Here is a 22,801-nt window from a genome sequence, read left to right as displayed (position 1 = left end):
CTTGTGTCCTTGTGTTTACTACATCATCAACCGTCAAAAAACAGTTCCAATACTCAAAAACGCAAGTACAGAGGATGCATGAAAGTACCCCGGATGTGTTCTTTATAGGATGCATTGAGTGCAGTGCCTTAAAAATCTCAAAAATCATTGTGGGTGGACAACGTACGGTGGCTTGTAAGCTTTAAACTTTTCTTGTTCTCACTTAGAGATTCCCGCTGAAAGCTTTCAAATACGTGACAGCTTGTGAAAATAAACATTTGTCGTTTTATTAGGTATAATTTTAATAAAGTTCTAATACCTGGAGAAAGCCTGTCATACTTTTTAATTGGCATATTTAAAAGAATCTTAACATTGACAAAGAGTCAATTATACATTAATTCTACATATTAATTAAATATTTTAATAGGTTATGACATCTGTGATGTTATGTTTATTGTGCATTGGATGGTGCTGTCCCACTGCATTATTTGTGCTGAACGCTAAGTTGAGCAACACGATCACAGACATCTCAATTCTCACAAAGATGAGTTCTGTGTCCTAGTGTCCTTCAGAGTACGTTCTTTCAAGGTAGCCTGGCATGACCGGTCTCCACAAGAATGCATGTCCGTTCTTTGCAGTCTTAGAATTGAGAAACAGCCTCAATATCAGTCTCAACGTATTAATAAAACAGTTACATTACATGGGAAAACAACAGATAATTTGTGTATAAATAAATTCATGTGGGTTTTGAACACCAATCTGTCATCGTGTCAGAATGATGACAGAATTTTCATCCATCTTTGGGTTAATTTAAATTTTTACTAGAATATTTGAAACCATTAAACAGAAACAAAGTATATGATACAAGTGATAAACAGATAGTCAGCGTTACATGATTTCATAATGAAGCTACATCTGTTGCGCTCTCTTTATCAAATGAATCTGAGAAGCATTTTGATGGATTCTGGATTATGTACAAGTTAATTTGGGCCACTGAGAACATCAAGACACATTTGTTAGATTGCACAATGGACTCCTGATAGTGATCAACACATTCTGGAAGCAGCTCAAAGTAATCTAGCCTAGATGATGGCACCACGTGTGGCACAGATTTCTGCCTCTGAATAAAGTAGGACACACACTGGCACAGTTGGCAAGCTCAAACCCTTGCATACTCTCGGCTTGCCTGACTCCTAATTGTGGTCTTGGTTAAGCCAGTTTCACTCTATAAAATATAATCATCACTTAGTTATCCTTGATCAGAAGAATAAATTGCCTGTAATTCCATTTTCCTATAAATTACCAGAATCACAAAAAAGAAAGATACAATCTGGAAAGATAAGTGGTCTGATCAAAGCAGATATACATTTATAAATCCAAACTGGATTATCCACTAATGAGGGCAAAACGCATGTGGATGGGGTCGAATGAATCAATGGATGATGATCAACTCAAATTCACTTCATTATGTGTTGTCTATTGAGGTTGTATAATCTTCTTGATGGTCTGCAATCCAGGACAGGCTCCAAGTCTCACCTCTATACATTGACGTGAGCCACCCTCTACTGTAAGGAGTGCAAAGCTAACTGAAACTGTAGTCTTGAACTGAAAAGGGGGCTTCCCTGCTGCTCTGTTCAATGTCTGGGCCTCCGTGCCCTTGGGCTAAGCAGGCCTGATTAAAGGCTAATCTGGAACAAGAGAGACGGCTTGGTTCCTCATGGAAATGGACTGATGGAGATTAATGGTGGCCTCGCTCAATTATGAGCTGAAAAGCATATTGAAAATGCGGGAGCAGGTGTCGGGAATTAGCTGTAATAACAGATGTCACAGACATAATTGAACATGAAGGTCTTCTTTACAAGGCAATTTCCAGATTAAATGTTTCAGGTGCCTCATAAAAAAGGACTGCAAGGGAGAAGTGCTCAATGTAGGACACTTAAAACAAAGCAAGAATAACAGACAGAAAAAGGAATCTTCATTTAAGTCAAGAACAGGTTGCAATGCCTCAGTATTTCTATATTATCCTAGTATGTATATGTATGTGTGTGTGTGTATATATATATATATATATATATATATATATATATATATATATATATATATATATATACACACACACACACACACACACATACATATACACACACACACACACACACACACATTTACACATATATTACATCAGGGTCGTGCAGTCCATATAAGCTGTGAATTCTCTGCATATCGAAGCCATTCATGGACTCGCTAAATATTAACACTATAAATTACTATAAATTCCCTTGTTTGAGGTGTACCATAAAGCTTACAAGATAAAATTTTGGTAATACGCATGCAACTGTCCCTCATTTAATTATTTGCCAAACAATGATTCTTTTTTTTTTTCAAATCTTCAAATCAAGCTACGGAAGGTTTCGGGAAAGAGATGCTTTGGCGCATATGCTCTGTTATTATGTGTCGTCATTATTGTCCTGTATTCTCATTGGTTTGCTGGCAAATGGGGGATTTCATGTGCAGGGAAAGCAGTCCATGAATCCCTCACCCAAGCGGAAAAACTTTAGGTCACTGCCAGATATTGATCACCGAAACAAAACTACAACAAAATTACAAAACTAACTAGACTAAATCAAATAAAATAAAAAATAAAAAGTCAAACTATTTTGATAGTAATTTATTTTCTCCAAAGGGAAGTTCTTTTTTTCTTTTTCTTTTTTTTTTAACGAAAACTTATAAACTGTTAAAGGCCAACCTACTGTAAGTAGATCTACTGTAACTATCTGAGGTTGTTAATCGATAGTCTATGCATTTTTTAAAGTCATCAATATGCATTATTTAATTCAACTTATTTTTAAAAGAATACTTATATTTTTTATTAATCATACTTATATCTATCATAATTATATTTTATTTATATAGACTATACTTATTTTTAATTCTAAATAAAAAAAAATACTTTGGGCATTCATTTAAATTAACACATTAATACATTTTTATTTGCCGTTTCTGATTTAGATCTGAGTCTTTTAGTGTGCCCTAAGCTGATGCGCCGTACCATTTAAAGGTGAAGTATGTAGTTTCTGTGACACTAGTGGCACCAATTGAATTACTAAAACACAGCATATTCTAAACTCAAACATCACAAATCACAGCTTTTACGGGTAATTGTGAAGGCATGTCTCAACAGGTATATGTAGGCTACTTTCGATAAAAGGTCCAACACATTAGAAATATTTTCAGCTGTGTTGCTGTCATGAGAGTAATCAAGTGAGTAGCTAACACTCTGTGTTGAGCGAATGCGGGAGTCTTCACTTATTAAACCTTATTAAACCCATACAACGTATCTTCAACATTTGCAACTTATACATGATCAGCCGCTTGTGTGCCACACTGCCTCCAGCAGGAGCCTAGATTTACTACTCCTTTTTGTTTGGCTTTCACTTTAGGCGTGATGAAACAGTGTTTTCCAACAAAATTATCTTAAAGCCCTGGAATGACTAGTCACACACTATGAATGCCACAAATTTAGCCATTCTTCATCTAGGACGCAAATCTGCATTTCCTTTTATAAGTTAAAAAGTCCTAAATGACTGTAAAGAGTTGGGAGAATATGAGATATGTGTCAGATCCACGTCATGTGCCTGCTCTAGTCTGTCATTAATGTAAATCAAAGAACAAAAGAAAAAGAGGCATCACTCACTGCTCTTTGCTGATTAACTTGCTTGCATAAAGATGAATCTATATTCAATTTATAGTTATACATATTTAGTTTATGTGAATATTGTTTTAAGTTCACTTAATGTAGAAACAACATAAAGATGGTATATTTTAAATATGTTTTTAATGGCATCTTTTTACTAAGTACTATGAATGAGGGTCAGTATCATCAATACAAGTACAATTTTTTTGCCATTTAGCATTACAGAATAACTGAAAGCCATTAATTTTAACATTTAATAGGCTTTAAAAATATATAACTTTTAAAAAATAAGTTGAAATAATGCATATTGATGACATTAACAAACGCATAGACTATTGATTAACAACCTCAGATAGTTACAGTAGATCTACTTACAGTAGGTCGGCCTTTAACAGTTTATAAGTTTTCGTAAAAAAAAAAAAAAACGAATTTATTTTATTTTTTATTTTATTTGATTTAGTCTAGTTAGTTTTGTAATTTTGTTGTAGTTTTGTTTCGGTGATCAAGATCTGGCAGTGACCTAAAGTTTTTCCGCTTGGGTGAGGGATTCATGGACTGCTTTCCCTGCACATGAAATCCCCCATTTGCCAGCAAACCAATGAGAATGCAGGACAATAATGACGACACATAACAACAGAGCCACATAAAAGAATATATTTTGAAAGAATATATTTTTGTTGGTAACCAAATTGCTTTGGTCTGTAATTATTTCTAAATACCAATACAGATGCAGCTTTTATCTTAAATAGAATGCTTTAGTAACATTATACACTTCCGTTCAAAAGTTTGGGGTCAGTAAGAATTATTTTGGAAAGAAATTAAAGGGGTGGTATAATGCCCTTTTTTTACAAGATGTAAAATAAGTCTCTGATGTCCCCAGAGTGTGTATGTGAAGTTCTAGCTCAAAATACCCCACAGATATTTTTATATAGCATGTTAAAATTGTCACTTTTTTAGGGTTAGCAAACTCACTGTTTTTGTGTGTATCCCTTTAAATGCAAATGAGCTGCTGTTCCCGGCAAAGGGGGCGGAGCTTCAAGAGCTTGTGTGTGTGTGTGTGTGTGTGTGTGTGTGTGTCACACAGACATGCACTGAGAATTTCAAAAACGTTTAACCTTTTGTTCAAACCGTCAGAGTGACTCAAGAAGAAGTGACAACATGTAGAAGCAACAGGACATTTCTGAAGGGTTAGTTGATGAATTGATGTTGCTTATGTGTAGCTATCTTCTAGTCATTGATTAGCATTATCTGTCATGATAATCTATAAATGTGTTCCGGGGCGCGGGGTTTATGTACATTTTAGGGTTAGTGATGTCACTAACCCAGGAGGAATGTTGTGTAGTCCCTACCATCCGTTTGTTGTAGTCCTTAAAATGTGATTTCTGTAAAAGAAAATATCTCCCTTTGCTTTGAACTTTGAGCATTGTAACTTTGCAAACGTTGTTTATGCTCAAACAGCAACATTTCACACTAACTAAAGTTAAAAAAAGTGAAATCATAATCAACCACCCCTTTAATACTTTTATTCAGCAAGGATGCATTAAATTGATCAAAAGTGACAGTAAAGACATTTATAATGTTACAAAAGATTTTATTTCAAATAAATGCTGTTATTTTGAACTTTCTATTAATCAAAGAATCCTGAAAGAAATGTGCACAACGGTTTTCAACATTGATAATAATAATAAAAGTCAGTAAATCAGTATATTAGAATGATTTCTAAAAAAACATTTGACACTGAAGACTAGAGTAATGATGCTGAAAATTCAGCTTTGCCGTTACAGGAATAAATGACATTTTAAAATATATTCAAATAAATATTTTTTAGCGCAATTTTCCACCGGACAAAATTGCGCTTGTTAACTCATGATTTCTGTTCTGTGCGTCTGTGCGCACCAATCTTGCACTTCTATCTACTCCTCAACCAGACCACCTAGAGACTTCGGGTTTTCGGCATTATGTTAAGGAAGGTCTAATTTCGGGAACGCACAAAAAAAATCCAGGAAAAGATTTACTATCTCTTAGTGTTGTGATCCCATGAGGTGAGAAAATCGCACTAAAACACTCACCGAGTTTTTATTACTTGTTTTAAAATAATATTTCACAATATTACTGTTTGTTTTGTATTTTTAATCAAATAAATGCAACCTTGGTAAGCATAAGAGACTTCTTTTAAAAACATAAAAAAAAAAAAAACGTACAGATTCCAAACCTTTGAACGGCAATGTATATATGTATGTAACAGAGGCAAGCTATTAAGAGCTGTTTGTGTAAACTTCACTTCCCTGGCCTCAAGCGACTGACGCTAGTGACTAATGTCCTTGTTAGCGCGTCTGCCTTCCATGCTGGAGACCCTGGTTCAATTCCTGTTCGGAGTGGCTAGAGTAGGAAACTTTGCGTTCGCTCACAACATTTTTGTGAACTCAATCTTTCTTGCGGGAAAGCAAAACATTTTGCGAGCGAACGTAAGGTTCCTAGGGGGAACGCAAAACATTTGTGAGATAGAACGCAAAAGCATTGATAAATAATTTTTTCCCTTCACCATGTCCCTCTAGGGGCTTTGTAGATTCCACAGCTGATGTGTGCAGTTTTTCTTTGCTATTTGCTTGTTCAGTAAAGTTTTTTTGATTGCAGTCTTTTTTCTGCAGTCATTGTTTTCTTTGGATTTGCTTCTCCGTTCCATGCAATGTTAAGCTTTTCTTGGTTCATTCCATGTTTTATAGTTGGTTTTAAATTAATCTTTTTTTATTTTAGTTCAGGACTCCATAGTCCAGGTGTTAGTTATCTGTACTTAATCTGTGTTTCAGAAAGCCAATCTTTAAGACACAATTGACTGTTCTAGATTAAGGCTTTCTCCTGTCTTAATTTAAACCCTGTCCGGGAAACCGCCCAAATGTGTAATACATTTCTATGTGGAATCAAATAAAACATTTCTTTTTAAAGCTAATTTTTTGAAATGTCTATATTTTTTGTTAAAACTGTACCTAAAACCACATCACAAAAAAAAAAAAAAAAAATCTTGCACACGAGTAAAAACTATTCGACCATTGAACAAAAGCCGGTGTCAGTTTCTACCCAGGTAATTTCAAGTTTAGTTTGAGCAAACTTTTTTCGGGGTCATGAAGGTGGATTGGTTTTTAGCGGGTTTCATTGCTATGGTAACTTGCGCTACGCAGAGAGATCACAAACCCAAACTGGACCAATCAGCTGTGAGCAAAGTGACATGTATCTGATGCAATAAATTTTAGGCTGTCTCTCTTGAGAGAAGTGAATCAAACTGATGCTCTCCATCTTCCGTTTGATTGACTGTTTGCCGCACGCGCTTCAGAGTTAATCACAAACTCTGGATCAAACCTGAGTTGACAAAGAACATTTATACTGAGCTTTGTGAGAACGCTGAATAGGTTCTAAACCAGGTTATCTGGATGTGTCAACTCTAAACCTACTCTGAAACTCCAAGTTTGTTCAGCTAGCTTCATGCAACAGGCCACATGTCTACTATTACTATTATAGTATATAATAGTATCATGGTACTATTACATATCAAAAAGGATAGCTGTGATTTTTTCCCTACCATCTCCATTCACAGTACTCTAATAGACGTCCTTTCATACAAGCAAACAGGCCATGCTTTGTCCATCTGTGCTAAGCATCTAATGGTACTAAATTAACTAACATCACATTAATGATAAAAAAAAAAAAAAATTCTTACAAGCAATAAAAATAATCTTGTGAAGTGTGGCATACACATTCAGCGAGCAGATTTGATTAGGATGCTATATGCTCTTTCATTCAGGGTTGTACTCAGGACATACATTAGTGTGCAATGGACATCATCACTCTTTAATGACCCAGTAATTATGTGTTTAAATGCAATTGGAGTAGAAGTGAAACATGTTAACAACCAGAAGCAATGCACATCAGCAGTGCAAACTCAAGGAATATGCTCTTTATGAAGATAATTCTGTTGACTGATCCAGCTTGGAGTGCTAAACACTTGGCCTCCACTTCCCCAAGGCATCAGAGTTGTAAGATAAAGGTGCTGAAATAAAAAGAAATGTTGCAATTTGTGTTGTCACCGTCTTATTGGCTCTGTGATGCCAGCAAAGCTTAGACATGCAACATCCTGACAACTGCAATGGCAAAACAGTCAAGGCTATTCAGGCTCTTCTCCAGTTCATCCTGGTTTCCTCCTCCTTTGGCACTTCAGACTGTGAGAGTGGGATGTGACCGAGATGGAAAGAGAGAGAGTGGGAAAAAAGCCCTGGGTTGCTTAAGTGTGAATATTCCCTAGAGTGAAAGCCTTTGCCATCGCTGTGTAAACACATACTCTTTGAATTCATCTCTCTTCCGGTGCTATCGCCCGCTGCACCGACTTTCTCATTATGGCAAATATGTCATGCATGTTATTTCACAGAAAATACAATTTGGTATAGACGCTCTCCTTCCAGCTTCCATCTGTCCATTGGAAAAGACCAGGGCTGGCGAGGAAACTGCAAAGCAAAGTGGAAGTGACAGGCCGGTGAGAGAAGTAATAGCCTCTGACATGAGGCATTGAAGACCCCTCACCTTCACTATAACACAGCCTGCATGGAGTGAATAGTGCCTCAATCTCAACGCAAACCAACTAATAGTGTTCCTCAGCAACTCTTGAGCACATTCCAGCACTATAACTTAAATTATTTTGGAAATAACTCTCTAAAAGAATTCTTGCTTCCGAGTTTAACAACCTCTACCGTGGTCTAAAAGCTGTGATTTGCCTTGCACTCTCGAGGCAGTGTCTTAGAAAGCAGCATGCCAATTCTGTTTGAAACAAGATAGTATTTTTGCTCTTCAATATGCCCTTCACAGTGTCAATAACTTCTGAAAAGCTTCTCAATTATTTAATTCTATGGAACGCAGTGCCGCAAAAGGTCACAGGGACTTACAAGAGGAGATAACAAAATTAATTAAAGGCAGCTGGGCTTTTGGAGCAATGGACGGAGGTGTGGAAGATAGCAGCCGCACAACGGCCAAATCCCCTGGCCATTTCTGTCATTGTTGAGAGGAAAGGGAGAGGGACCGTGCATCCCATAATGAAAAAGAGAAACATGCCAATCAGATGAAAAATGTCAAAGGCGAATGACGCAGCCCTGCTTTAATGAAATGAATAATTTGCCAAAAATACTCAGCGTTGTTTAATGCCTTAATGTCACCAAATGTAAATATATTCTGTCAGATTTTATTGCGAAGATTTTTATAATAGCTGCCTACTCTCTTGTGCAAATGTATTTTCTTTTTTTCTTATTAGAAAGAGAAAAAAATCCTACAATTAAGCTGTTCAACTTGCTTTTCCTGCAAAGTATCGACTATATTTTGAGACTGTCCGAGAATTAGATAGTTCAAAGAAAATTGACACAGTAAGTGAGCATGAGAAGATTATTTGATGGTGATGGACTACATAGACGTGCAAACAGGTGAAGAAAGTAAGAAAGGAAGAAAATGTAGCGATAAGGCACAGAGAGACGGCCATGCGTGTCAGAATGAGGCCGCACTGCTGCTATGTTGTGCCAAAGTGCATGTTAGTGCGAGCAACCACGGAAGACTGGCTCAATGAGATGACAGGCTCGGAATTACATAAAAGAGTACGAGCGACAGAGGCGGTGCTGTCATGCCGACTCTGCGTGACGCTGCCCGCTGGGCTCGGGGAAGAGCCTTGTAATGGGCCAATTACCTATGCAAACTGACAAATGGAAACAATAGGGCTGTCTCCTCCATCCCTATTTTCCTTGCTTTTTTTTAATAGATCAATCCCTGTCACCAACTTAAACAACTGTAAATAGCATATAAACCCATTCTGACTGGGTTTGTTCCCATTAACGTCAGGTAAAGGCAGTTAATAAAAAAGTTTGAATCTTACAGAACATTTTGAGATTGGTTTCCGTAACAGCATGCAGTCATTAATGAAAATGAACCTGTGATTATCATTACCAACATCACAGTAATGTAGAGATCAGGCTCTCCCTGTGAGAATGCAAATGCCCTCCGTAGCTGCTGTATTCAATGAATCTGATGCAGAACAAAGTCCCAGTTCCTCTCTCAAGAGGCTATATGGTAATTCTCAATGGGAGAAGTCATTTACCCACATAAGAGATAAGATATCTATGGATGCACTCAAGCGCAGGTTAAATTAGATGTCTAGAGCAGAGAAGAAGATAAAAAAGGAACAGTCTTTAATGTGCATTAGAACAAGTGGCTGCTTTAAAGAGCAAACTAAAGACTTGAGTCGACATGAAATCAAAACCAACACTTTTACGTAATGAAGTTATTGCAATAGAAGCACAAATATATATATATATATGACTATAAGAAAAAAAACTAAATATAGAAAGAAAGCATACTTTGTGCCCTTAAAGGGATAATTCATCCAAAAAGTTAATTTCATAATTTTCTCACCCTTATGTAATTTCAAACCTGTATGACACATTTTTTTTCCTGTGGAACACATATATATTTTGAAGAAGGGTCCAAAGATGTTTTGGGTCATTTAGTTTCACAATATCTTCTTTTGTGTCATACAGGATTTGAATGACATGAGGGCGAGTAAACAATGACAGAATTGTAATTTTTAGGTGAACTATTGCTCAAATACAAGGATATTTTGGAAGCTTGCTGTCTGCCACATGATGCTAAACTAATCAACCAACTGCAAGTAATGAGCATTTCGGTCGATTTCCTAATTTTGTGTTAATCCCATTTATGCTTAGAGCTTACTATCTTTACTTTCAATAAACATACATTTTAAACCATAGTTACACACTAAAATCACACTTATATTACATTTGATGCAAGCCTAAAATCATCTTTGTGATTCTGAAAGGCTCAAATTTCATAAGTGCCCACTGAACTGACTAGGGTCACATGTAAAATTGCTGCATTACGTCTAGAATGTTGACTTCCTCATAATCTGCATGTATAACATAGAAGGTTTGTATAACCCTTGTGTTTGATAAGGCTGCATCCATAAAGATCATGATCTAAGAATTCCAGCAACGTTAATTCCAAAGATCTTACTGCAAGGTCATCTGGCTGCTTAATAAACCAGAACACTAAACCAAAGTTCTCATCTCTGAGGACGCATGCACTCTAATTGCAGAGAGGTCATAATTTTGTGTTACACCTACTTGGTTTTATTAAGTAGGTCCCAGTTGGGATAAAAAAAAAAAAAGAAGCAATTGTGCTTAGTACAGCAAGAACAGAACTCTTATACAGAAACTGATTTGGAGGGTCTCAGTAATGCCTGATAACACAGAGTTTAATGTAGTGTAGCATTACTAGAATAAGCTGACTGTTACAGGGCCTGTCATTTAGTCAAGCCTCAGTGTTTCTCAAACCAAAGGGAACTGCAGGGATATTTCACATTACTGAGCTGAATCAGCAGTCCCAGACCAATGACCTGGGGTACACCACGTACAGCTGCTCACATTCAAACTTCAGAGAGAATATGAGTGGCTCATTTGCATCTTAATACCGTCTGCTGTGTATGTCAGAGTACAGTATTAAAGGGAGAGTTCACCCAAACATGACAATTCAGTCATTATTTACTCACCCTAAAGTTGTACAATACAATGAAAGTCTGTGGGGCTCAATATTGTTTTGGAACCCATTGACTTTTAATGTATGGACTAAAACAGTTGAAACATCCTTCAAAATATATTAATTTCTGATCCACAGGAGAAAGAAAGTCTTAAAGTTTGGAATGACATGAGGGTGAGTAAATGACAGAATTTTCATGTTTGGAAAAATCTTTCTTTAATGTCCTGTTGTTTAAACCCATAGTTATTTTTATGGGTTTAACAAAACAAAAACAATATAATACTGCAAAAAGGAAGAGACTGTTTAAAGGCTGGCTAAATCCTCCATCTTTGGCAGATACATAAATGGTGTTATGATTTTGGTGTTATGAATTCCCTGGGTATCTGTCATCCATTGTGGATGAAGTAGCTAAAACATTCTCTATTATCTGGTTATTGATTTTTGATACAGCAGCTACAAGAGACAAAAAGAGCACTCAAAACAGGAAGTGTTCAGCTCTAATGCAGCAGACTCTTGCAGACAGGTCTATTTTCTTTCTAAGCCCTGGGAGCTCTGGGCTCTGATGAGGATTTATTTTAAAATAGCTGGGCTGCTGCGGTCAGACCCTGTTGGTGTGATGGATTTTTTGGGGGTGGTCGACCGGAGCAAGACTTTGCCTCCTTCACTTGAGGTCATTTAAGCTCAACAGAGGCTTACGGTGTTGACAAAAGGCTGAGATGTTATAACAGAACTGACAGTGATAAACCCACATACTCTGTCAAGGTACTGACCTCTCCTTGTAGTCCAGAAAGATCTTTCCCAGGCCGTTGCCACCGCTCACCATGGTCAGGTCAATGGCCCTCAGCAGAGCAAAATGGACCTTGATGATGTCCTGTGTAAACAAGGAATTGCTAACATCCACCAAAGCATTGTTAATCTATTTGTTGTGCCATACTTTTGTCCCCTCAGAATCATTCACTTGCTGTCAGACACAAGTTTTTGCATGAAAGAGGAATCAATTCGGTGTTCGAGTGTTGTCTGAAACATATCTCTCTCTCTCTGCGCTCTCTCTGCGGGTGTGTGAGGCTGTGCGCACAGATAACAGTGCGCGAGTCACAATTTTTGCCGCTGCTTCTGCGTTTAAAATCGTTTGAATGTGTAAATTGGCAAGACAAAACACGTCCAAATGATAAACTTTCGCTCTATGATGGTTAAACTTAGCAGTTAATCCACAAATCACATGCATGCCGAACCGTGAGGCCTGGTCTGTATGGATCACAGATCAACTGTGATCCGTTGCACTCATAATTAATGAACACACTTATCATGATTGCTATCTTACCAGAGATGGAGAAAAATCCAACTCCAGTAAGTAAACATGTCACTGTCCCCAAAAATGCCCAAAATGTTGGTACTCAAAAGTGCTTCCCACAAGATTTATTTTTACCACGCATGCACACCAGTTATGTGCAGTGCACCCCTGGTTATGATTAGGCAAGAGCTTTAGGACCCGCATTAATATTAGAAAAGAATTCCAGCGCTTGAGAGACCTACGCGGGAAGGCCTGAAAACAGACGCAGAGGTTGCGTTGTTTCTGCTCCATACGTGAGTAACATTGGTTTTGTGGTTTCACAGAACCTAGAAATGCTATTGTTGTAATGCTAGCTTAACAGAACAGTTTTGAGAATAATTTTTTGTCTGAAGCTGCTGGCGACTAACAACCAACTTTTGCTTGTATTTTCTCTTGTGTACCGTAAGTTAATTTTTTTGTGCTTCCTTGTCGTTCTTTCATAATCTTCGGTTTATTTTTTGTGAAGCTTTATTTTGCTTAGTTTCTGCTATGATAAATAGACATCACTCTTGCATTGAGTGTATAACAGAGGCCAGCTAGTGAGAGCTGTGGAAGTAGGGTAAACCTCTCTCCCCTGATCTCAAGAGGTGCGCTGGCGATTGATGGTGTTTAGTGTCCTTGTTAGCGCCCGGCAATCGGGGTTCGAGACCAGCTCGGAGCGAGCTGTAAAATGTTTGTGAATTTTGGAGGCGGAGCAATGAAGAGAGGGGTGGGTTTGTTTGGGTTGATTTCAAATATCAACAGTGTTCAAAGATCGCATACTGTACCTTTAATAGGCTTCCCTTCTCAAGACACTCCATATGGCGCTCTTTGTGGCGAACAATGCCATATACTTTGTTGGGCATTGAACAGATACAGCAATTGTTTCTGCTATGCACTGGTAGATATTTGAAAAGTGCATATTGTACGCAAAATTAAAACCTGTATACTGGTTAAATACCACCCAGTACAAATTATTTTCTGTGTGATTACTATATTCAGAGTAAAGGAATTTAGAAGTTCAATACAGACACACAAGATCATCAAATCTGAATAGACATATTATTTATATAACGTCAGAAGAAAATGAAAATGAATGAAAATTAACTATCAAAGCTCTTATGTATCTGAAAGTATATGTAATATTTTAATATTTTGATGCATATTATTTTATATATTTATTTTTTACATTATAGCTTGTAATTTTTTTTAATGCACTTCATTTTTTTAAAACAAACAAATGTGTTACTTGAGGTAATAGCTCAGGGTCCTGTCACCTTGGTTGGTCTTATTTTTAGTTTGGTGACAGGATCATGACGCTCATGTTGTTTATTTTGTCCTTGTGTGAGCGTACGGCTTTGGAATTGTTCTCTGGGTCGTGTTTGTCTGAGCACATGGCTTCTGTCATGTTTGGTTGTTTCTGTGTGCCATGTGATATTCTGTCAGTCTGTAGTCTTGGCCCCAGCATCTTGTAAACTGATTATTGGTTTATTGATTTATCTTTTTGAGCTTCCCTGGCTGTTCTGCGCTTGGGAATCAGCAAATCCTAACAAATATTTAGTAAATTCAACAAGTGAACTACAAAAATATGAGATTTTAAATAATTACTTAACACTATTGGCAAACTTTGTTATGAAAAAAAAAAATCGTATGAAAAACTTAAAAAATATAAACGTAAAATACCTTAAATACTTTAGGCTGAAAATGAAAAGTACAGCAAATGATCACTCACCTCTAAATTTACAAATATGGCATCCATCTCCTGTGGCAATAAGACTTGCTTCAGGGGGATCATATAATTCTAAAAATGTAAAATAGAAGAACATCTCACAAATGCCAAAAGCCCATATGGCACAAACAAAAAAAATCTGAACTGAATTTCAGAAATGGAAATTCATTCAAAGTCAAAGCATACAAATCAAACACTTGTAATGAGATTGCTTACACCTTGTTGTGGTTTGGTAATTGTCTTTGACAAACAAAAGTAAAATATTATGTGTTAATACTAGTGTTCCTGTGGGCATGCTTTTCAAACATAAAAAAACCTATTTGTTTAATTTGCAAAGCAGACAAAGATTCCAGTGCAATACTGACATGTTTGTCTTAATTAGGAAGAAATGAATCAAATGATAATCAGTAAACAAAGCCTCTGTCTGGAATATGAAATCTGCATGTTTTGACAGGGATTCATCACCTCTACTAACAGCACACTGTCACGCTTAAAATTCTGTCTGTTGTGTGTGACAGCGCAACTGGAAAAAGGGCAGGAATAAACATCATACACTCAAGTTTGTATGATATTTACAAGCATGCATGCAATAACCCCCCCAGGACAAGATTGAATCTTTTGCCAACAGTATTGGTTTACTAAACAGACACGTTTTCTCACTTTGAGGTCAGTGAATGGCATTTCTGCCCTGTGACTGACCCCTGCGCCCAGGGGGCAAAAGGAGGACACACATCAAGAAAAGCACAGTTTTACGCGGTAGCCTAAAACATTGGCAAGACTATTTGCTATTTGCATTATTTTCCCTGCCAACATGGTCTACATGACATCAGCCAAAAAGAAAAGTTGTTTTTAGATGTTAATCTTTTAAAAGACTACAAAGGCCGATTAGCCATATGATACTGATTAGCCAATAATAGTTATATTATGGCCAATAACTGAGAAATGACATGACCAATAACGGAGAAATGGCAGATATTTTTTATTTATTAATTCTATAATATTTTGTCTAAATAAATAAAATAAAAAATAAAAATAAAATCAATTGATTTAAATGTGAATTTAGGCATCATAACATTATAATGCAGATTATGAAAATGGATATTGATTTTGAGATTTTAAAGATTACATTTAACTGTTATTAAATTATTTACAAAGGTAACCTAAATATAAAAAGGGGGGAATGGGCATGAACAATTGAACATCCAATATCGACGTTAAATTCTATTATAGGCCAATAACTGTTGTGGTTCAGATATACTGTGTATCCCTATTTTTTTCCTTTGGAATAACATGCATTAATGATTTGTGCACTATAAAACTGTGTATTAATTCAACAGGCCACCGAAGTACATTTGTCAACTAAGGCTCAGTTCTCATCTTTTGTCCTCTCCCTCCATCTATTTTAAGTTACCTAACTGTCCTCAGAGAACCATAGCAAGACCTTGACCCAATTCCACGCCTTCATTTCCATTCTCTCTAGCTCTAAGACTTGCTACTCTCTCCCACTCACCTTCTCAATGTCCTCCAGTGTCTTGTAGTATTTTGCCTCTGTCTCCTGAATCTCCACCATGCAGCAGTTTCTCTTATCATCTTCTGTCATGCCCATTTTCTGTTATGGAAAGAAGAAAAAGACACACAAACCATGTTGGTATTGTCCTGCAGGATGCCAGCTCAGCACCTTTAAACACCTACACAAGGTACCAAACTTTTATTTTTAATGGAATTCAGGTCACAATCAGGATGGCCAAAGCACATTACAGTAAAAGACAAAGGTGGACAGAGTATTTCACAACAAAACCTCAAGGGCAACGTTGACAAGGAAGCAAGAGCAAGAGTTTAGTCTTTCATTCATTCAAAACAACATATACTTCTAAGCCTAAAGAACACACACACACACACACACATACACACAAAAAAACTGTAGGAAAGTCATAAATGTGGTTTTGATTAGGACTGAGGAATTAAATGAGGTCAATTCACAAAACAATAACAACAGAAAATGATCTAATAGAACACGATGCATTTGATTAAGCATAATCACTGGCTCTCGGTGTAATGCGAGCAGGTTGGCGAGCTTAAGAAAATGGTGATAACACTGGAGCCCAGGGAAGGCACAGCAGCCGGAGGTCAGAGCTGGAATGAACATCACAACACACATTTGAACATCTGGGCCTGGTGGTGCACGAGGCCAAAGCAAACTTGCCCACATCCAGAGAAATTCAAGATCACAAACAATTGTTTCATTAGAGAGCAAGTTGGAAAAAAAAAAGGGAAAAATCTTTCCAAAGGGCCGCCTAGCAACAATGAAAGCAGTCAGTATTGGGAAAGGCAAATATATCTGTGACTTTCACTGACTAATGTGAAACTCCAGTGTCTATTGTATTAAAAGATAAAGAAGATATAATTTGCAAAAAGCCACAAAACAGTTCAGAATCTTGGTCTCTGATGCTCTTTTTCCACCATGTTTTTCTTATCACCCTCATTTAAGTTGCTGTATTTGTCCCACTGAGAGTCTAATTTGTCCTTATTGTAGCATCTGTCTGATGACACAGATTGTGAGTCTCAGTCTGAGTATGTGTGTTTGTGTATCTCTGTTAAGGTGGAACCCGGCAGTTTTCTTTGTCTGCAGAAGAGATGTCCTCCCTCGTGTGTTTAAAATAACCCAACATTAGCTCACTCTGTGAGACAGCACACACTCAGATGGACACTGAGTCAGCCTGCCCTCCTTCTCATTTGTAGCAGAGGAAGAAAGACGCTCCTTGCTGTGTATCGAGAACCAGTTTTATTTTAGCACTGTTTCCAAATTTAATAATAATAATTTGTTACATTTATATTGCGCTTTTCTCGACAGTTAAAGCACTTTACATATGGCAGAGGGTAATCTCCTCAAACACCACCAATGTGCAGAATCCACCTGGATGATGTGACATCAGCCATATTGTGCATGAACGCCCACCACACACCAGCTTATTGGTGGAGAGGAGACAGAGTGATGAAGCCAATCAGTATATATATGGGGATTATTAAGAGGCCATGATGATGGACAGAGGCCAATGGGTAAACTCTTTTTTGAAGGATTTTTAATGACCAAAGAGAGTCAGGACCTCGGTTTAACGTCTCATCCAAAGGACAGTACTTTTTGACAGTATAGTGTCCCCATCACTATACTGGGTTGTTAGGACCACGCAGACCACAGGGTAAGCAACCCTGGTGGCTCCAATTTCCAAGAACCGCTGATTTGATAAGATAAAACGCATTTCGATTCTGCTTATCGATTCATGTGAGTGAATTTTTAAACCATTCAAGCACAATAAGATGTGGGAGAGAACTCAATTTGGCACTTGCACGCTGTTTTCTGTGCTGCTGTGCACACATCCAAAGCACCTGCACAAAAACACCTCTCATGTAGTGTATGCACAATGCATGAAGTTATTTTTCGTGTCTTGCTCTTTAACGGACAAATACAAAATTATGTCAAAATATCCTTGTAAACAGCCAGTTTTGTCTTAAGTGAATGTAAACAGTTAAGAAACAGTATAGGATATTGTTCTTTAGGCTGCTGTTAATGGTATTCATCTGCAACATAATATTTAACAAAAAGACACAGAATAAATATGTTTGATATCTAAATTTTGGCTTCTTTTTGTTTTTACCTTAGGCCATCCTTAAAAATATTTTGGTTTGCAGTAACAGCAAAAAAAAAGAAAAAAAGGGTCGGTAGGTAGGTCTATATTTTTTTATATATATAAAAAATAATATAAAAAAGTATATTTTTTTAATAATAAAAAAAAAAATCGGGGTCGGGGGGGTCTTGAGAGAACATTTTTCACCGATGTCTAGGGGCTGTTTACACCAGGCCACTTTGCGTTTTCTCAGATCGGATTGCAATCTGATTGATCAAAACGATTCAATTATTTACACCTGGTTACATAGATGTGTGTTGTTGTTTTTTTGCGGATATAACCGATCTTCAATTCCCGCTATATGCAGATTTAATGCAGTGCACCGAAAGCAACAGTTATTAGTTTATTGGTCAACAGCTAAAATTTCTGAATCAAAGCCCGCAATAAGAGAAAGCGGAAACAGCCCTGGTAAGATCATTTCGTTTCTTTACATTTAATGAAGATGATCATGTGTTAAGCGTCTGCGACTTACTTTCACTTTGATTTGCGATAGCACGTTGATGCAGCTTCTCATCTGCGGCGATGCGTGTTGCAGTAGCGTCGTCATTACTGACTAAAACATGACATGTAGCCTATATAACACGCTTTCACATGTTTATTTTTTAATAAACCATAATCAACAACATATAAAAATGAAATAATCTTTAGGCAGGTAACCGTCGCAACTCTGTCGTCATTATGTTAAGCCCGCCCCGCCTACTCTATACACGACGTGATTGGCCTGACCCAATTTAGGTTTTTGCAGCTTGAAAGTCAACGGAGAGTTGCTAGACTGCCCTGGCTGCAAAATACATTTTGCTGCCGCTAGGGTGCGTCTAGATTTCTAGGCTAATTGAGACTGGGATTTGATAAGAATCGGAATTGCTAAAATTAAATCGATACCCAGCCCAACTTCTCGCATGAAATAATGCCTGTTTTTTTTTGTGTGCTTAAAGGTTAAAAAAAATACCCCAAATATTAAAAAGAATATGAAAGTCTGGCATCATTGTCTTCATGTGGCAAGTATATGAGTATGCACAAATGGGATTTGAGGGGCTATCAAGATCTTTTTTTGGTCCCTGGTCACCATACACTGTTAGCCCGGATTTTATATCTAATAAAGAATTTAATTACAATTTAATAAAAATATTTAAGTTTGATTGCGCTACTAATGAAATAAAAGTAGATTCTACTAATTTGTGTACATAATTTGAATGTGTGAATAAATGTAAGTTAAAAAGACTCAAATTCTGAAGTTTTTCTCCTGACCACGCCTTCCACGCAGTGGTTTGATGCTGCGAGTCAGGTAACGCCATTTTGTCGTGGTGTGTGTGAATTCAAGGAGCTGTTGATGAGAAGTTGGAAGTGGAACATTTGTTTTAGCAAGTTCTATGGACGTTTTTCCCGACATTTACCTTTTTATCGTTTATTTGTTTTCCGTTTGTGAGCAGTGAAAATCAATGTTTGTTTGTTTTTTAACTAAGTTAGCTAGATTTCTCACTCACGTGCAGCGGACATCGCCGCGCTTGAACCCCTGACCGGCGAGTTCGACGTACGTTGTTTTTTTTGTATTTTCCTTCCTATTGTTTCTATTTCACTGGAGGAGCTGTTGTTGAGACGGAGAGTGGAACTGTTTGAACCTCCGGCCGGCGCCGAACAGGACGAGGATCGCGGCGCGAATACGGTGGTGAGTGCAATAATTTAAGACCATATTTTATTTCGACACGGCTATTGATTAAAAGAGTAAGTTAAAGTTAATTAATGGGTTGAATACAAAAACGTATGGATGTACTGTTTTATCTAAGTTCATAGCCATAAGTTCATAAGTTCATCTTGTTTTGTGTTGCAGGTCAAGAAGAGATGCTTTGGACCTGCAAGTATTGCCCTCATAAAAGAGAGCACATCTATTTAAAAATTGCAGGCTCAAACATGTAAGTTATACATGAACAGAACAATTTCCTTGTTTACATCTGAAATGTATGTACATTTAAATCACTTATAATGTTCAACTTATCCTGCCTCCAGATAAGTATGTCATGTAAGTTTATTAAGACATGTTCTGAGGCTGGTGTCATCTGCATATACTGCACAGTGCACAATTACATGTAAACCAGAAAGTCAGGTGCTATTATAAAGACTATAACTTTAATGTTTGCTCCTCACAGAAAAGTTGTCAATGAAAATCTTTGACATCATTCTGATGGTACTTCAATGGCCAGCTCTTTCTACAGTAAACCAGGTATGTATACTGTAGGTGCATTCACGCCATTTTGTAATACCATAATTATGAGATTCCAGCTTGTAAAAAAGCGCTTCCGTTCTGGTAGAACTCGTAATTGCAACCTGTAAACTGGGAATTTTCGGAGAGTTCCTTATTTTTACCACGTGACCGTCGTACCCCCCTTCTGCTGCTGATTCATTTAGCCGTTGACAATGTTGCCTTAAAAATGCATAATTCCCAGTCAAAGAACATGAACGGCCATCAAAGAACGAGTTAAACGTCACATTTTATCATCTCGGAATTACAGTAATTATGACATGGCGTAAATGCAGCATATGACTTATGAGTATTTGACAACAGAATCATCTTACATGATAATATAGTTGTCTATCTTTATCTTTAATCTTTTTCTTCCTCATTAGGATGCAGCTGACAAGGACTCTTACAAACTCCAGTGAGAATCCTCTACGTTGATCAAGAAAGTCCTCAGCTAAACCTATCTAGAGTGATGTTTGGTGATGGATGAACTGACCCAACATAATGCCTTTTATGTCCTTTTTTCGGACTGATTTACGCCCTGCCCTGGAGTACCCTAACTGTATGAAAAACATTTTTTTTTTCAGCAGGTAATGTTTAGCCTGGGAAAAGGTGAGCTGGCACCTGAAATTAAATACTGACAATACTGTGAACTCAAGAGTAAACATACCAATTTGCAATTTGTTGTGATTGTCTTTTCATGTTTTATGAGGAAAATGTATTCAGGGCATGTAAAATTCATGTTTTGTTGTATTTCAAATGAAAATTAAAATAAAACAGAATACTCAAATGTTTTAAGTAACCATTACTTGATTATTTTAGGGCAACCAGTTTGCTCACATTTTTTAAGTAGTTGGGCTAGTACATTGAACTTAAATATACTATGTGTAATAACTGCAAAGTAATTGATATTACAAAACATTTTAAGTTAAATTAACTCATTTTTTTTTAAGTTACCATTACTTAATTATTTTAGGGCAACCAGTTTGCTCACATTTTTTAAGTAGATTCAACTTGTCCGGGCTAACAGTGTATGCTTTCACTGTATAGAAAATTGCAGTGTAATTACTCTTCAAAACATCTTGAGGGTAAATATATGACAACACAATTTTTATTTTTGGGCCACCTATTCTTTGTTAAATAAAATTGTTGGAACTTCAATGAACTGTTAATGTGAGAGGGAATCTGGGCCTGCTCAACAGGTTCTTCATATATGCGTAGAAAGCTCAATGGCTTGCGCCGACACACATTTAAAGGAAAGGAAAGAGGAGCACTGAAGGATCGTAAGAGAATCATGTGCGGTACAGCGTGACACTTACCTGCATGTATCTGATCTGCAGCATTAAGGAGGCAAAGCAGCAAATGTAAGCAGAGCAAATGAACACGCGCACAGCCATGGGAATTGACAGGAAACAATCCATCTATATCCTCTCTCGCACACGCACCAATGAGGGTCGTCCGTATGGTGTCTCACTCACCATGGGCTGTCTAACCTCCACCTTGATGATGTCCTCGTAGATGTCGTCCCCATCATCCTCGCAGGGAACGCAGTCATATATGTCGTCCTCTCCAACATCGTGCTCACTGTGCAAAAAAAAAGGGCACAAAGGAAGAAGTGGGTTAAAATACATTTAAAAAAATAAAACAGATTTGACAAGCATTTGAACACCAAGGCATTTTCTGAGTTTTGTCAATTTATTGTTCTGAGAGTATTTTTTTGTCTGGAAGTACACTTCTGTTCAAAAGGTTGGGGTCAGTAAAATGTACAAAAAAAAATTTTGTAATTTTTTTTTTTTTTAATTAACACTTTTATTTAGCAAGGATGCATTAAATTGATCAAAAGTGGGTAAAGATTTTTTATTTCTTATGACACAAGATTTTTATTTCAAATAAATGTGGTTCTTTTAAACTTTCTATTTATCAAAGAATCCTGAAACAATATATTGTTTTTTTATCACATCGCTCCTGGTTACACATGGTTACACAACAAAGTGTTCGAGACAGAATTATGACATATTTGGGAGATAGTCTGTGTCATCACATATAGTTTGCAACCCTGATTAGCTTGTGTATGGGTTTATCAGACATCAAAAGTGCCCTGAGACCGCAGCGATGCCATCCATCACTGCACACTCTGCCATCATTCTCTCAGGCGAAAAAAGGGAATGGCCGAAATAAAGCAGGCTGACATCACAGAAGGTGTCTTGGTCCCAGCTGTGCTCTCACACCAACAATCAAATCAGTCATCCATTCCTCCCTAAGAGAAGAACTCACTCTCTCAAACATACACACCAGACTGCTTTGCAACCAGACAGCAACAAGTACCTTCCTCACTTCTGCTGATGTGTCCAATTGCAGGCTAAAACAAGCGTGAAAACCTAATGTGGCTTGAATCAAACACCTACCTAGGAGATTAGCTGACTGCCTCATCGGCTCATGGAGAAATGAAATACAAATGCATTCCTCAATCCTGATAAACTGGCTGCCCACCTAAAAACCTACTTGGCGAGGCTGGGAGACTCTTTTAAACTAGCTAAAACATTCATAAAACCACCATCTTAATCAGCCAAGACCAGCATACCAGGCTGGTTAAAGT

General features: G+C 37.2%; 1 protein-coding gene across 1 annotated transcript in view; it reads right to left on the bottom strand.

The window, feature by feature from the left end:
• The window catches only part of vav2 (vav 2 guanine nucleotide exchange factor), a 210,795-nt gene that overhangs the window by 23,284 nt on the left and 164,710 nt on the right, over window positions 1–22,801 (bottom strand). The window contains exons 5-8 of the mRNA XM_081391212.1: window positions 21,684–21,789; window positions 15,797–15,895; window positions 14,290–14,358; window positions 12,019–12,119 (exon numbers count right to left, since the gene is read on the bottom strand). Coding sequence (XP_081247338.1) covers window positions 12,019–12,119; window positions 14,290–14,358; window positions 15,797–15,895; window positions 21,684–21,789 — 375 coding nt within the window. The remainder of the gene's footprint in view (window positions 1–12,018; window positions 12,120–14,289; window positions 14,359–15,796; window positions 15,896–21,683; window positions 21,790–22,801) is intronic.

Source organism: Scardinius erythrophthalmus (assembly GCF_964197995.2).
Source record: "Scardinius erythrophthalmus genome assembly, chromosome: 17".
Classification (NCBI taxonomy): Eukaryota; Metazoa; Chordata; class Actinopteri; order Cypriniformes; family Leuciscidae; genus Scardinius; species Scardinius erythrophthalmus.
The sequence above is the reverse complement of the archived record's forward strand: the minus strand, read 5'-3'. Positions and strand labels throughout refer to the sequence as shown.